The sequence below is a fragment of the Stenella coeruleoalba genome (genome assembly GCF_951394435.1).
Source record: "Stenella coeruleoalba genome assembly, chromosome: 15".
NCBI classification, from domain to species: Eukaryota; Metazoa; Chordata; class Mammalia; order Artiodactyla; family Delphinidae; genus Stenella; species Stenella coeruleoalba.
The window spans coordinates 40,135,271-40,152,023 of NC_137161.1; the positions used below are offsets into that span (position 1 = coordinate 40,135,271).

At 36.5% G+C, this 16,753-nt stretch overlaps 1 protein-coding gene across 9 annotated transcripts in view; it reads right to left on the bottom strand.

Moving 5' to 3' along the window:
- TASP1 (taspase 1) overlaps window positions 1-16,753 on the bottom strand; it is a 244,122-nt gene that overhangs the window by 163,627 nt on the left and 63,742 nt on the right. For all 9 annotated transcript variants that reach the window (XR_013831564.1, XM_079944648.1, XM_079944647.1 and 6 more), the window contains one exon: window positions 7,397-7,503. Coding sequence is in view for 8 of the 9 variants with exons in the window: in XM_079944648.1 (XP_079800774.1) it covers window positions 7,397-7,503 (107 nt within the window). In the remaining variant the exon portion in view is untranslated. The remainder of the gene's footprint in view (window positions 1-7,396; window positions 7,504-16,753) is intronic.

The following is a 16,753-nucleotide window of genomic DNA, read 5'->3' on the forward strand; positions in this document are numbered from 1 at the left end:
CAGTCAGTTCTGTAGCAGGAGCTAAGAACCTCAACTGGCCAATGAGTTTATTAGCACTTCATTCCAAAAGAAAGCTTTCTTTTTCAAAAATGCTTAATACTAACACAACTACCTTTTACTTTTTGTATCAAAACAAAAGATAAACTTAAAACATGTATCACTTCATCACATACACCACAAGAATTACTGATAAATATTCTAACAACAATGAGAGTCCATGGCAATCCTGTCAGGGGGAGAATGCAGATGCCCATGTGTGGGACAGAGGAGCATGCTGAACTGCACCATTCCTTTTCACAAACACAGTTCTCGATCTGCCTAGCTCTGACACAGACAAACGCCAGTTACCACAGCTCAGTTAAATAATACCAGTCACTCAACAACCTGGTTCAAACTTCAATTACATGGTATAGTAACTGTGAGTAATTGAACAAAGTATAAACTTCACTACTAGGTCTTTAGTTCAAAGATCACTATGTAAACTATGTAAACGTTAGATGCCCATTATGATCAGTGAACAATCATGTCATTTCACTCAACATCTGTCACGGATGGGTCACTGTGCACGGACAGCTAAGTGTGTAGTTGTGTTACCTCCTTGTCTCCCAGTGATAAGTCCACATGACATTTTACAAATATCGATCATCAAAAAAGGGCACTAGTCAACTAAGATGAAAGTGAAGCAAAGAAACAAAAAGTGATAATGTTGGAAGTGCAATTCTAATAAAAAATAAGTGACGTTATGGAAGAAATAATTGACTGTGGGAATTTTCAACACTGCCACCATTCAAGAGACTCGAGATCTTCAGTCAGAGGAACTTAGTGAAGACAAACCTGTCAACATAAATAAGGAATGTAGTTGTGACAAAAAGGATGAAGATGCCCCAGAAGAAGTGACACTGGCAAAAAAGCTGACATAAAAGGAACACTGAGAGATACTGTACAACATGGAAAGAGCAAAGGATAAACTGTTGAAAGCTGATCCAAAATTAAAAAGAGTTTGACGATTCACCATGACATAAACAGATGCTCACTCCATATCATAACTTACATGACAGGAAAGCAAGCACTGTTCAAACTACTCTTGATAAAGGGTTTTTAGACAGAAAAAACCTACTTTAATTCTGATGTTTTAAATTAGTGTACTAAATAAATACTCATTTTAATTACTTTTTTGTTTGTTTCTCTACACATTTATAACCACCAGTAAAAAAGTTTTTAATGTTTTGACAAAAATGTCTAAAGGTCATGGAAAAAGTGTAATTTTTTGCCATTAAGATCCCTTTGCACAGTTCCGGTTTGCACAGTCATTTTTATGGTCCAGCACTACCAGGCAAAGTGTGGACTATCTATACACTGCAAGGGAAAGAAAGAAGTAAAGAAAAATCCAGAACAGTTGGGTCTACACAGATAGGGGAGTGGAACAGAGCATAAACAACTACTACTTTTATATTACACAGCGCTACAGGTAAATAATAATCTTTTCCTCCTCCAGCATGTCTTCCCTCTAAGTCACACCAAAAAAGCATGGATGAAACAGAGATGTCAATTATTAAGAATAGACAGTTACTCAGAATTTATTCCATATTTTTTAATATTGTATCTTAAAACCCATGTACTCTTAAAGTGAGGACAAAATGTGTTTTATTTGATTTATAGGTAGATTAGCTGCTTAACCCACTACTGGTTTGTAGCAACAAGGGACATATTAATTGTGCAGAAGAAGACGATAAAAAAAAGTTCTCCATTTACGCTGCACATTGTAGATTACCTCCCTAATAACCACTCTCCTCCCCTTCCTTTGACAACAAAACAACCAATTTGCGGGGGGAAGACAATGTGTCTAGCAGCAAGCCATGAGCTATGAGATAGTAATGAGGAAAATCCACTTCATTTCCTAGGCTCCTTTGCAACTGGGAATAGCCATGTGACCAAACTGCGCCCCTTGTCCACTGCCCCCCAAAAAACAACTAAAGAGAAATCTATTGAGAGAGATTCTGGAAAACTTTTGCATCCCAGTTAAAAAAGTGACGGACACATCTGGCACTAGTCTCCCCGCCCACACCCGCCATGGTCTCACCTTCTCACCTTGAATGCAGATGTGACACCTGAAATTATAGCAGCCATATTCCATCCATAAGACAAAAGGCATGAGAGAAAAGGCCCAAGAGAAATCCCAGATATGTTGGCTCCAGCATCATTGGAAACCTGAGCTAATGAATGCTTGCAACCACCCACCTCCAAAATTCTTTATTACGAGGCAGAGGGCCAGGGAGCAGGGGAACAAGTATGCATTTCTTAAGTTACCATCAGGTTTTCTATTGTTTGCAGCCAAAAGCATTCCATTAATTAACCATTCTTATTTTAAACTAAGTCAAATGTAAATGGTCAAAGACAAAGGAAAACAAAAATACTCTAATTAATTGAGGTAGCAAGCTGATTAAATATACTTCTTGCTTTAATTCTGATTTCTATTAGTATTGTGATAATGTCTGGACAATCAATTACTTTTTTAAGAAAAACGAAAAATATCAATGCAACAAAAATTGCTCAATTTATTTACTTTATTTTCAGGCTTTAGAATATTTATTCTACTGTATACTCCTTTCAAGACAATATTTATCTCCTTCAACACTGAGTAACAAAAAAGTGAACATTAGGAAAGTTACCAAAAACTCTATTCTTTTTATTACATTTATATACCCAACTCACAGCTTCTTTTATGTAGCCACAACACACAGTAGTTCCAGGCTTTAGTCAATGCTGGCTAACCAAAACTATGCTGAAACTATACACACAGGACAGGGAGAAATAAACTAAATACAGGTTGATTTAGAAAACAGCTATTTGTCCTTTCCTGTCACATCTCTAAAAAATTGCTATGCTTCCTCTCAAAAATTATAATTTTCTGCGCCATTGGCTCCTTATCTGGTGGTCTTTTCTTTCTCGGAGCGTTTTTATTACCTTTGCCAAGGTTATACAGCAAACATCTGCAAAACAAAGCCTGTGGCCCGCATCCTTCCCTAAAGGCAGAAGCTGGGTCCTAGTCAAACACAGTGCTTTGTACACATTAAAGTTCATATATTCTGAATATTAAAAATATTTTCCTGTCATTTCAGGGGTCTAAAATACTCCATTTGAATCATGCCTGAATTCCACCTCTCCACCCACTACTAGTGACCTCCATTACCACCCTCCCTTTCTCCATTACAAGATTCCACCCAGAGTAGCACCCAGAGTAGCAGTTTCCCTTCTTTTTTGGCTGAGATGAAGGCAAACAATGGCAAAGGCAAAAACAATGGTGTCTCAGTCAGTGACAGTCACCAAACACTTGAACATCCATTAACACATCTGTTCCTCCTAACAGCCCTGCTACGGGAGCAGAATTATCACTATTTTCAGTTAAAGATAAGGAAACTGAGCCTTCCTAGGTGAAATTACTCAGTGAATTCACAGAAGGTAACCGTGGTACGGTGTCTTGACCCTATCTCCCCACCTCTCTCTCCCCACTCCACAGCAAAACTTCTCAAAAGAATTATCTCCAACCTGTTCTCCCTGATGGACCCACTCCACCTACTCTACAATCCACCACGTCATGGAAACTGTCCTCATCCAGGTCCAAAGTCTCCAGGTGCCGAGTCCAGTGGCCAGTCCTCTGTCCTCCCAACTGTTTTGTCAGCAGCACTTGACCCAGGTGACGCCTGACTTTGAACGCTCCTCTCTGCTTCCCAGACACTCTCCTGATGGCCCCTCTGCCCCACTGGCTGCTCCATCTTTCTCTTTCGCTGGTTTCTCCTCCTCCCAATGTAGACATGTTGGCCTGGCCCAGGGTTCAGTTTTCAGACCTCTATCTTCACTCACTCCTACTAAGTGAGCTCATCTGGACACATGGATTCATATTCCTTTTGATGCCAATGATTGCCAAATGGGAATGTCCCCCCTGACCTACCCCTAAGCTTCAGATGCATAAAACCAACTCCACAGTTAATCTTTCCTGCTGCCACATCCAGCTTTTTATTGCAAATCCTCTTAACCAGGGTGATGAGTGGTTGTTTAAATTTTTCAAAAATTGAATATTCTCTGGGTGAAGGACAGAATCATAAAGAAGGACACATATTGTAAATATTTCCTTTTTATTTAAAACACAAAACCAATTCATTCATTCACTAGCCAATCTTTTCATATAAGACTTTCTCTGAATGTGAGCCCATGTACAAATGTTCCATATCATCTTCCTATAACACCCTGGATTGTCCTATGATTTCAAGTTTTATTTTATCTAAAAATAGAACAAGAATATAAATACACTAACAACATACTCTGAATGCAAAAAGCCTCTAGATTTTTACGATTTTTCTCAATCTTTTACAGCTGGTTTGCCCATGCTTAATTCTATAGCAACTTTTTATAGACCCACTCTGCTTTTTCAAGTTAGTTTTCAAACAAACAACTCTTTCAGTTTTCAAGCAGACAATTCTCTTTTTAAACTCAATATTCATCAGTTTATGAGAGACAATGAATTATGATAAAGGATAAAATGATAAAAACAATGAGCATAATGAAGCTCTTGGTGGCACAAAATTCAACTGAAAGGAGTAGAGGAACATAGCACACTAAAAGTGGTCTGTCACCTTGAGTGTTCAGGGTGCCTTGGCATCAGATAATATGTGTTATTGTGAAAATGAAAAGCATTGGTTAATCTGAATTCATTAAGGGAACATGAACTAAGAAAGTTCTTGATTTCCACTTCCCACCTCCATCACCTTGAAGCCATACTTTCTCCAGCTTCCTGCCCCACCTTAGTAAATGGTAATACACTATGACTAAACTAAAACTTTTAAATCCCCTCTCTATAAGGCATCAGTAATTCCTGTCTTTCTAGGAGCCCTTATAATATATCCTGGATATATTCACTTCTCTCCATCTCCATCCCTAACATCCACAGTCCATGTGGCACCATCTCCCAACTGTAATAACTTTGTAACTAATCTCCTCACTTCTGTTTTTGCCTTCCCCTATTCACCACGTAGCAGCCAGAAAGAACTCTGTAAAATATGAATAAGGCAGTGTTGCTTCTCTGCTTTTACAATAACTCATTATTCATGAAACAAAAGTGGAAACTCCTCAAGGAGCCGGCATCTACCTACCTCTCCAGCTTCAGATCATACCATCCTCCTCTTGCCCACCATGCCTTAGGCACAATGCCCCTCTTCTCCATTCCTCCGATATGCCAAGTCCCCACCAGGGCCACTGCACATGCAGTTCATTTTGCCTGGAACACTATTCCACTGACTTCTCATAAAACTCACTTCATATTTTTCAGATGTCGCCTCAAATGTTACACACTCAGGTCTCTAACTAGCAAGGTATCATCCTAACTAAAGGAGTCCTCTTTTGAGTCTCCCCTCCATCTCTCATATCCAAGTTACTTTGTATCATATCATCTTGTGTTTTTTTTCCTTTATATCAGTTATCAAACACGGTAATTATCTTACTTGATTGTATGTTTATATGTTTCCGTCCTAGACACTAAAATGTAAAATTTCATTAGAGCAGGAGTTACCTCCATCCTGTTCACCACCGTTTTCTTACTACCCAGCTCAGCACCAAGAGTAGCTGCTTAATAAATATTTTCTGAATAAAAAAATGAATCTTCTAAGTAAGACCAGCTGAAGATATTCTCTATAAGGTCAACTGATATTTCTATGCATAAAAACCCTAAACTGATGTCCCTGAAAAAAAGACCTGTATAAGAATGTTCATAACAGCTTTATTCATAAAGTACAAGCCTGGAAATGAACCAAATGTCCATCAGTAGGAGAATGGATAAACAACTTACAGTAAATGGGAATATTATTCAGTAATAAAAAAGAATAAACCTGTGACCCACTGTCTCAAAAACACTTTGTGAAAGAAACCAAATAGAAAAGAGTACATCCTGTAAGATTCCAATTATATAAAGTTCAAGAGCAACACAAAACATCTATGGTGATAAAACTCAGAGCAGTGGTCACCTATAAAGGGTAGAGAATGGCTGAAAGGAAGTACAAAAGAACCAGATATGTTCTACATCTTGATAGGTATATGGGTTACATGGCTATATATATATATTTATTAAATTGATTAAATTGCTCACTATATGCAAATTTTATCAGTTTTTTAAAAGAACAGAAGTCCTAAATTTGCTTACTCAGACATCACATGGGATGCAAAAACCGAAGAAACAGAACCACACTACTAGGCACTTTCACCAAGGTCTACCTACTCATTTGTTCATTTGCCTCCTAAATTTCTACTCTTCTCTGGCAGAAAAATAAAAAGGTTTGGACCAAAATGTTTGATTAACTGTCCCATGTGGCAACATACTGGAAAAATATCTATCACCATGAGAGAAGATTTAGTATGCATTCATATGTGAATGAACCATATATAGCTATGACGGAAAGCATTAGCCAGTACATAAGCAATTATGGGACTAATCAATGAAGAATATTAACGAGATGCCAAGTTATATCAAATGACGATGTGACATGAGAACTCCATCATGAACTGTGTGCTAACGGACCTCTAAGCCATAGTTTGAGCATGAATGTTATGGTTTTTAATTCTTCTCTCCCCCAAAACACCTAAGAAATGCCACACGCAGGCCATGAGGGCACACAAATGCATGAAATGCAAACAAAGAAAATATAAGAACAAGAAACAGAGACATGTAATTAGAATGTACAAAAAAACCTACATGAATCCAATATATGCATTTCCTTATAACACTCTATCCCCTAAACAGCCATGTTCATCCAGAGTTGCAAGGACCAAAACAGCAGCCAGGAGCCACATGGAGCTAACTGAGCACTTAAACTGTGGTGAGGACAAATGAGAAGCTAAATTTTTAATGTTATTACATTTTAATAAACTTCAATTTTAAAACAGAGTTTCAACTCAATTTCTGGGAAGTCTTAAGTATGTTTGTTATGTAACTTGTTATGTAAGCCTACTTTTTCAACTGTTAACTTTATGATATATAGATACAGACCATATTTCCAATGAAAAGTTAATGTTATAATTGAGACGTGCTGTAAGTGTAAAATACACACTGCTTTTTGAAGACTTAATACAAAAAAAAAAAGAAAATAGACTAGATCACTAGTAATATTTTTTCACTGATCACATTTTTGAAGCGATATTTTAGATTCACTGTTTTAAATAAGTCTTAAAATTAACTTCACCTGTTTCTTTTAATTTTTTTAAATGCAGCTACTGGAAAACTTAAAAAGTACATATGTGGCATGCATTATATTTCTACTGGGTTGTACTATTCTGAGGCTTATATATCTAAATGCAGACTAAGTATATCATTATGATACATTCATTATTAATATTTCAAACACCTCCTGACCTTTTCACTTGATTGTCTTCTTTTCTTTAGTTGAATGAAATCTGTTTCCACCCTTTCTGCCAGCTCTAGTTTCCTCTTGTTTCTTTTAAATGCAGCTAAACTGAATCCTATAAAAGAAACATTAAAAATAACATTTGAAAAATATTAGGGCAATGGGGCAGATGAGAGATCCTGAAGAGCCTCCTCAGGACAAAATCATTAAGAATGTTGGATAAAGGGTTTTATAAAGTCTTTTCAGTGTACACCGAGGTGGGAGGGAATAAGAAAAATAACCTAAAGTAAAAAAATTAAGAAAAAGGTAAAATCCAGAGAGACAAGTGAGTTCTGAAGGTAGATGCTCTCCAGGAGTGTCTGCTAATGCATGCCATGGCCCGCTCTGGTTTTGAAGGTCTCTGTGCATAAGAGACAAGAGCTGAGACTTGGGACAATGCAGCAGGAGAAAACATATTGGAGATCATCCACATAAAAAGGGGGAACCCCAAAGGGTGATACGCCCAATGAAAGGGAAAACTAGAAAATGCCGCAATATGCAAAGAATCAGGAAACTTGTAAGTCACAGCCTTGGCTATAAACGTAAGACAAGAAAAGTCCTGTTACACTTGGCTGGTTTGGGAAGGGGAGTTCTGTTTTGTGGGTGTGTGTGGGTGTGGGTGTTGGGGGGGTGTGGGTGTGGGTGGGGGGGTGGGGGTGTACACGCATGTGTGGGTGTGTGTATGTGCATGTGTGTGTGCATGCGCGCACAAGATGGGGTGAGGGCGGGGCGCTGCTCTTGAAGAACAATTAAAATTATAAGAACAAAATACATATCTATATAACATTAAAGTATAAAAAAAAATTTAAAGTTCAGGCAGAATTAGGAGAATTCGTATTACCTATGTGGCCTGAAAAACACAAAAAACCAAAAATGATCTCGGTGAGGTAATGCTTCAAAAACCCATTAAACGCAAATGCAAATACTCCCTGGAAAAACCCACCTTAGCTCACCCAGACCTCAAAGAATTCCCATGTTCCAATTAATATGAGCCCATAGTTAAAAAAACAGTTCATAAAACGAATGAGAAATAAATCACCAAGAATGAAAAAACAAAAGTCAGCCAAACATCAGAAAGTATAATCCAACTGGCAAAGACCTCAGATACTAGTGTAATCATATATAGAATATAAAACATGTTTATGCTCACAGACATAAAAAAAAGATATTGAAAATATAACTAAGGAAGAAAAGATGATAAAATTCCCAGGCAGACTTGAAGAAGAACCAAATAGAACCTCTAAATATAAATAATACAATAACTGGAATTTTAAGACTTGATATACAGATTTAAACAATTAGATTCAGCTGACAAGAGAAATTACAAACTGGAATATAACACTGAAAAGATTACCAAAGTTTTCTGATAATGGCAGACTAAATTCTTAAGAGCAATTCTCCCACCAAATATTATCAAAAATGTTAGATAAAATATGAAAAACACCACCTTAAAAGCATTAAAAACCTTATAAAAAGTATCCAGCTTTTCTGGGGGTAAACTGAAGACTAAAGCTATTATTATTGCACTGTGAGCATCTGCCAACACTTGCGCACTTGAATTTGATTCCGTGGCATCAAGGAGAGGCATAAGTCAAACCCAGAGCCCATTAAAGGTGGGAGTTTCATAGGAGACACTTCCCACAGCAAGCTAGGGATTGAAAGGGCCAACATCCCCACAGGAAGGCTGAGCTAGAAACAAGCAAGTCTACCCCTACCCTCTACCCCAATACCAAGTGCATTTAGACAAGGTGGTTATCTTCAATGCACTGAAAGGAAATATCTGCTCACCCAGAACACTATATCCAGTAAAATTAACCTTCAAAAACGAAGGTGAAATAAAAATAGTTTCAGGTGAACAAGAATGAGCAAATTCATCACCAGCAAGACCTGTACTAATGAAAAACATTAAAGGGTGTTCTTCCGTAACAGGCAAAATAATACAAAGTGAAAGCTCAAAGACAAAAAAAAAAAACAGGTAGGGAGAAGAGTGGGGAATTAAGTGCAAAGAAAAGAATATATGTGCAGGCAAATCTAAATGAAAATTGCAGTAAAACAATAAAGTGTCACAGTGTTTTTAAGTGCATATTTATTTCCCCCACATTGATGTAAATTAATCAAAATAACAGTGGGAAAATAACAAAGATACTCTAACGTATTACCTTTAAGATTAATCAAGAAAATTTTAAATAAGGAAAAACAAATATGTTAGGAAAATTAAGTGGAAAAGGAACCAGAGTTGCCCTCAAGACAAAGTCTAAGAACAATAGTGTAGTAATGCACAAAAAAAAAGTAATGGAACTGACCAACAAGTTTAGAAACAAACTCATGTATATCCTAATAGAATTTGAGAATAACACTGCTTTTTCATACCACTGGGAAATCTATCTGTTATTCAGGAAACTTTCTTGGCACAATACATTACCTATTTGGGGAAAAAAACACAAATTAAATTCCTACCCCACACTACACACAAATCTGAAACCTTATAAGTATTAATGATTTAAACATATAAAATCTAAAAAAAGAAGTCCAAAAAGATTAAGCCATCACACAGTAGGCATAAATACCAGTCTTTTTATATCAGTCTTTTCTGAGAGAGATTTTATTTTTTATTTTTACTCGTTTTAACATTAAAGTAGAATATTTTACATTGAATGTTATCAAAGCCAGAATCCATCAAAAGGATGGTTCATTGATAAAACCATGTAAAATTTAAAATGTCTACAAGGCAAAAGACATCATATGCAAAGGTAAATGATAAATGGCTTGTTTTTAAATTTTAAAGTATATGCAAATAGTTATAGATAGGATTAATAACCTTGAATCAGAATAGTCTGATATAAAATTAATAAGCTGGAGCTAGAGGGAAGATGGGAGAGTAAGAAGCACCAGGAATCTGTCTCCCCACCTAGACAACAACTGGCCTGATAGAATCTGTCTAATGTTAAGTATTATACAACTCTGGAGTCTATTAAAGAGGAAGGTTTCCAGGGGAAAGCTTCATTGTAAACTGTGGTTAATTTGGGTCAACTTCAGCTCTTCGCACAGTAGCCTCCCGACACCCTATCCCCAACCCTGTGGCAGGCAGCTGGGCATACGCTCCTAGAGCAGCTTGCACATAGCTTGTGAGAGTCAGGGTGGGCAATAAAGATCCTCTCCTCCAAATACCAGAATCTGTGCTCTGATTGCTGGTTCTGGTCACAGAGGTACAGACTCAGAGGCAGACAGCCATTGTTGCAGTGCCTCTCCCTCCAGATGAAGTGACCTCCAGGGATTTTAAAAGGCTAGTCCTTGTCTCCCTTTTTGGAGACAGACATTTAAGGAGATATACAAATGGCCAAAACGCACATGAAAAGATACTCGACAGCATAATCATTAGGGAAATGAAAACTGAAATCACAGGATACCACCTCATACCCATTAGGATGGCTATTACCAAACAAAAAACAAAAAACAAAATAACAAGTGTTGATGAGGTTGTGGAGAAATTGGAACCTTTGTGCACTATTACTGGGAATTTAAAATGGTGTAGCTGCAATGAAAAAGAGTACACTGGTTCTTCAAAAAATTAAAAACAGAATTACCATATAATCCAGCAATTTCACTTCTGGGTACCCAAAAGAATTGAAACAGATATTTGTACACCTGTGTTCATAGCAGCATTATGCGTAATAACCAAAAGTTGGAAACAACTCAAGTTGCTTCAAACCATTCAATGTATAAATGGATAAACAAAATGTGATATATACATACAATGGAATATTATTCAGCCTTAAAAAGAAATTCTGACGCATGCTACAACATGGTTGAACCTTGAGGACATCATGCTAAGTGAAATAGGCCTGTCAGGAAAGAAAGAAAAAATGTGTGATTCCACTTATAAGAGGTACCTAGAGTAGTCAAATTCATAGGGACAGAACTACGAATGGTGGTTGCCAAGGGCCAGGTGGAAGGAAACAAGGAGTTAGTGTTTAATGAGCACAGAGTTTCAGTTTCTCAAGATGAAAAGGATTTTGCAGATGGATGGTAGTCATAGTTATACAATGTAAATATACTTAAAGCTACTGAAATGTACCATTAAAAATGTTTAAGATGGTAAATTTTACATTGTGTATTTTACCGAAATTTTTTAAAATGTACATGTATATTTATTTATAGCAGCATTATTTATTATAGTCCCAAACTGGAAATAACCCAGATGCCTTTCAATGGATAAATGATTAAACAAACAGTGGTACATCCACTGTTTAGCAATAAGATGGTACAAGCTATTGATAAGAACAACCACCTGGATGAATCTCAAGAGAATTATACTACGTGATAAAAAAGCCAGTTCCCAAAAACTCATATCCTATATGATACCATTTATATAACATTTTTGAAATGACAAAATTATACAAACGGAGAATAGATTAGTAACTGCCAGGTGTCGAGGAAGGGGTGAAGGTTGGAGGTGAGTAGGTGAGACTATAAAAGGGCAACATGAGATATCCCTGTGGTGATAAAAGTGTTGTGTATCTTGACTGTCAATACTATCCTGAATGTGATATTGTACTGTAGTTTGGCAAGATGTTCCCATTGGTGGAAACTGGGCAAAGGGTACATGGAATCTCTCTGTTGTATTTCTTAGGATTGCATGTGAATTTATAAGTACTTCAAAATAAAAAATTTGAAACAGCATAACTGGCCATATTAACTAGCCATATGAAATTAAGTGTTGATATATCATATATCAGTTATGATAAAACTCTACAATTACAAAGTATGTTTAATATCATGTTGTCTTTCAAAGTACCTTACACAAAGGCAGAAAAACTGTAAGAACACAATCTAGCCACCAGAAAAGAAGAAAATAAGATTCCTTGTGGTGGAATCATGCCCATAAATTGAAAGAATAGAATAACATCCTTAATCTACTCTTTACTTAATTTAAAGATGTATCCCAGGTCCAGTCAAAGCATAAAACAGCTGAAAATTAAGGAATAGATGGTAGCAACTTTGTAGCACAAACTATTTAAAGTTGTCCTTTACCAAAGGAAAACAAAATTACTTTCAATTTCAACTTTAATGAATTTTCTGGAAGAATTCAAAAGAATGTACACATTCTATCTCAGACATTCTGAAAACTGAATGCGCATTGAAATTACCTACAAAACTTTAAAAACTACAGATGCCTGGGTCCCATTTACAGAGTTGCTGTTTTCATTGATTTTGAGTGCAGCCAGGGCTTCTGAATTTTTCAAAGCTCCCCAGAGACTCTGATGTGCAGCCAAAGTAGAAAACCACTGCTCTACTGGTTACACCTAACTCCAGATACGATCAATCACTAAAATCATCTTATTAGTCAGTGCTAAAGAGCTAAGCCTATTAAATTCTGATGAAATCACATCACCAAGATCATTTTCACATCCAACATATTAATGACAGTGAGAATGATATTAATAGTCAACATCTGAGTGTTTCTATGCCCCCAAAATTGGAGTAAGAATTCTTGATACATTATCTCAAGGAATCACAACGTCTCCATGAGAAAAGTGTCTTGGAGGTAACTTGCCCCTGGTCACATAAAGGCCTCTAAAGTCTGTGCTCTGAGCTACTATGTGTTCATCAATGGTACCAACTATACAAAGACAGACTTCTCAAAGGTAGACAGCAAACCTCTTAGGAATCTGGCAATAGCCAGCAAAACAGTAAATGCACATCCTCTATGAGTCAGCAATTCTACTTCCAACTATCTACCCCAATAGAACACGTATATATTAAGTGATGTGTACAAGAATATTCATGGAATTATCAATGTTAATGGCAAAATCTAGAATCAACCTGAATGCCTATCAATAAAGAAACAGCTAAATAAATATGGTAAAATGCTATTCAACAGTTTAAAAATTAATTCATCTATATATATCAACATGGACAGATTTCAAAATACATCTTGCTGCATTACAAAAAATATTTTAAAAAGCCATGTTATAATACTACTTATCTACAAACTTACTAAAGATACTACAGTATGATACCATTTACCTACTTAAAAAAGAATACTATATATTCTTTTCCAACTATATACGTTGGAATACTATATATTCCAACATTTCTGTTGGAACAGAGAGAAGCAAATCAAACAAGTAACTGTGGTTATCAGACTGAGCAGGAGTCTGGGATTGGGAATGGGAGTAAAAACGAAGACCAGGTTTATGTAAAATGCTTTAATATTTAAGAAGATAACTTATTCCTCTACCACACAATTAAAAAGTAATAAATACAATGGTTAGATACATTTATTAATTTATATTATTTTTATTATTATATTTGTTAATAGTACACATTTACAAAATATCAGTTCCAGCTCCTGGTAATGAAAGAATAGCTTATATGAGACTAACCTACAGACCAATAATAATTACAAACTCTGGGCAGAAGTTTTAAACTAAAAAAAAAAAAAAAAGCCTATTTGAAGGCAAGTGACAAAAAGCTGGCAGAAATAGGAGAGGATTCAACCACTGAAAGAAAAGAAACATACTGGGTGAGATCCAAATTCAAACAGCTTTCACCATGAGGCACTCCCCACTCTGTGAGATACACAGAAAATAGAGCTCAGGTAGAAAACTACAGTCTTATTAGCCTGAGACGAAGGAGTCTGGGGCTACTGAAGCCACTGGAAAGTAAGGGAGGAATCCTGGAAAGGAGAAATCCACAAAAAAAGAAGCCCAAAAATCTATGTAAAAGTCCCCTCAAATCCTGAATGAGTCCTTGACTGTTCATACAGGATGCAAGATTCCGTAAAGTCCACGGAGGAAAATAACAGCTGAAAAGTGAACAGATGTTTTAGTAAATACCCACTGTAGTAGAGACAAAATTTAAAGTTTGAGACTTTCCACTGAAACCCCAGAAAGGCCATATCTCAGGAATAATATTAGACCACAAACTAGTACTAAGAGACAACTCTAGGATTAAGAAAAAAACTGAAATAGACTCACTTTAACAAAGCCAAAAACCAGGCTGTGACAATATCAAGGTGAACTGCAAATAATTTAATTACATGTTAGAACAAACTCAACATCATTCAAAGTATGATAACAAATCATAGTCACAAGGTGTAATTTTTTTTTAAAAAATTGAGACATGCAACTAAACAGGAAAGTGTGACCAAGGTCAAGAAAAAAAAAAATCTATCAATAGAAACTGACCCACAGATTACCTAGATTTTAGAATTAGCAGTCAAAGATTTCAAAATAACAATGATAAATATGCCAACAATGGATATAATGGGTGAAGACATGGGAAATTTCAAGACAAAGATGAAGGCTGTTTTTTAATGGAAACTTTAAAACTGAAAACATAATATTTTATATTTTTTAAATCATAACATCAGATTAATATCAAATTAGATACTGCAGGAGGAAAGATCAATAAACTCAAAGACCAATTCAACAGAAATCAAACAAATAGAAGTGTGATGGTTAATTTTATTTGACAACTTGACTGGGCCAGAGAGTGCCCAGATATTGGTCAAGCTTTATTCTAGGTATGTCTGTGAGGGTATGTTTGATAAGGTTGAGATTTACATTTAAATTGATAGACGGAGTAAAGCAGATTGCCCTCCCTTTGTAAATGGACCTCATCCAATCAGCTCAAGGCCTTAATAGAACAAAGATGCAGACTCTCCCAGAGTAAGAGAAAATTCCTCTTGCCTGACTGCCTTTCAGCTAGAACATCAACTTTTTCCTGCCTTCATACTTGATCTGAAACATTAGCTGTTCCTGGGTCTCAAGCCTGCCAGCCTTCACACTGGAACTATACAATTGACCCTCCCAGTTTTCAGGCCTTTGAACTTGGATTGAAACTACCCCATTGGCTCTCCTGGTCTCCAGCTTGCTGACTGACCCTGCATATCTTGGGACTTGTCAGCCTCCATGATTGCCAATTCTTTATAATATCTCTTTAGATAGATAGATGATAGATAGATAGGTATCTTATTGGTTCTGTCTCTATGGAGAGTCCTGACTAATACAGAAAGCACCGAAAACGAAGACTGAAAAAAATCAGAGCCTCAGGAACACATGACAGTATCAAATGTTTTAATATAAGTGAAATTGAAGTCCTAGAAACAGATGAGGGAGAGCATGAAGCAGAGAGTCCAATAGTTTTCCTAATTTGATTAAAAACTGAACCCTCAGATTCAACACGCACAATAAAACTGGCACAAAGGAAACCATACCTAGGTGAAAACAAATAGAACAATTTTTTAAAACAGTCAGAGAAAAAAGAAGACACATTACACACAAGGAAGCAATAATGATCATGTCTAACTTCCTAGCAGAAACAATGGAATCCAAAATATAATGGAATAACATCTTTAAAAGTGCTAAAAGGATACAATGGAATATTATTCAGCTATAAGAAGGAAATTCTGATACATGCTACAACATAGATGAAAACATGCTAAGTGAAATAATACAGACACAAATGACAAATATTACGTGATTCCACTTAGAGGAGGGACCTAGAACAGGCAAATTCATAGACAAAGAAAGGAGAATAAAGGTTACCAGGGACAGGCAAGAGGGGGATGGGTAATCACTGTTTAATGGGTACAGAGTTTGTTTGGGCTGAGGAAAAAATAGAAATGGATGGTGGCGATGGTTAATCAACACTATGAATGTATTTAGTACCACTGAATTATACACTTAAAAATTGTTAAAATGGGGGCTTCCCTCGTGGGGCAGTGGTTGAGAGTCCGCCTGCCGATGCAGGGGACACAGGTTCATGCCCCAGTCCGGGAAGATTCCACATGCCGCGGAGCGGCTGGGCCCGTGAGCCATGGCCGCTGAGCCTGCGCGTCCGGAGCCTGTGCTCCGCAAGGGGAGAGGCCATAACAGTGAGAGGCCCGCGTACCGCAAAAAAAAAAAAAAAAAATTGTTAAAACGGTAAATTTTATGTTATATTTTACCACAATAAAAAAAAAAGAAAAAAAGTGCTAAAAGGAAAAAACCTGCCAACCTAGAAGTCTATATCCAACAAAAATGTCTTTTCAAAGTAAAAGCATTTTAAGGATGTTTTTCAGATAATGAAAGCTGAGAAAAGTTTTCACCACTACATCTACCACATTACCAGAAAATATGTAGCATTCCAGGCTTAAGGAAAAGATGCCAGAAAGAAATTCAAATCTACATATAGGAATGAAATATGTAAGTACATGTGAAAATGTGTAATAAACTTAGAATAAACCTTAGAAAGACATTCTAAAAGCTTAAGGGGAATAAAAACCTACAAATTATGACCCCCAAAAGGTAATCAAGTATAAAACATTATCATTAACCAGC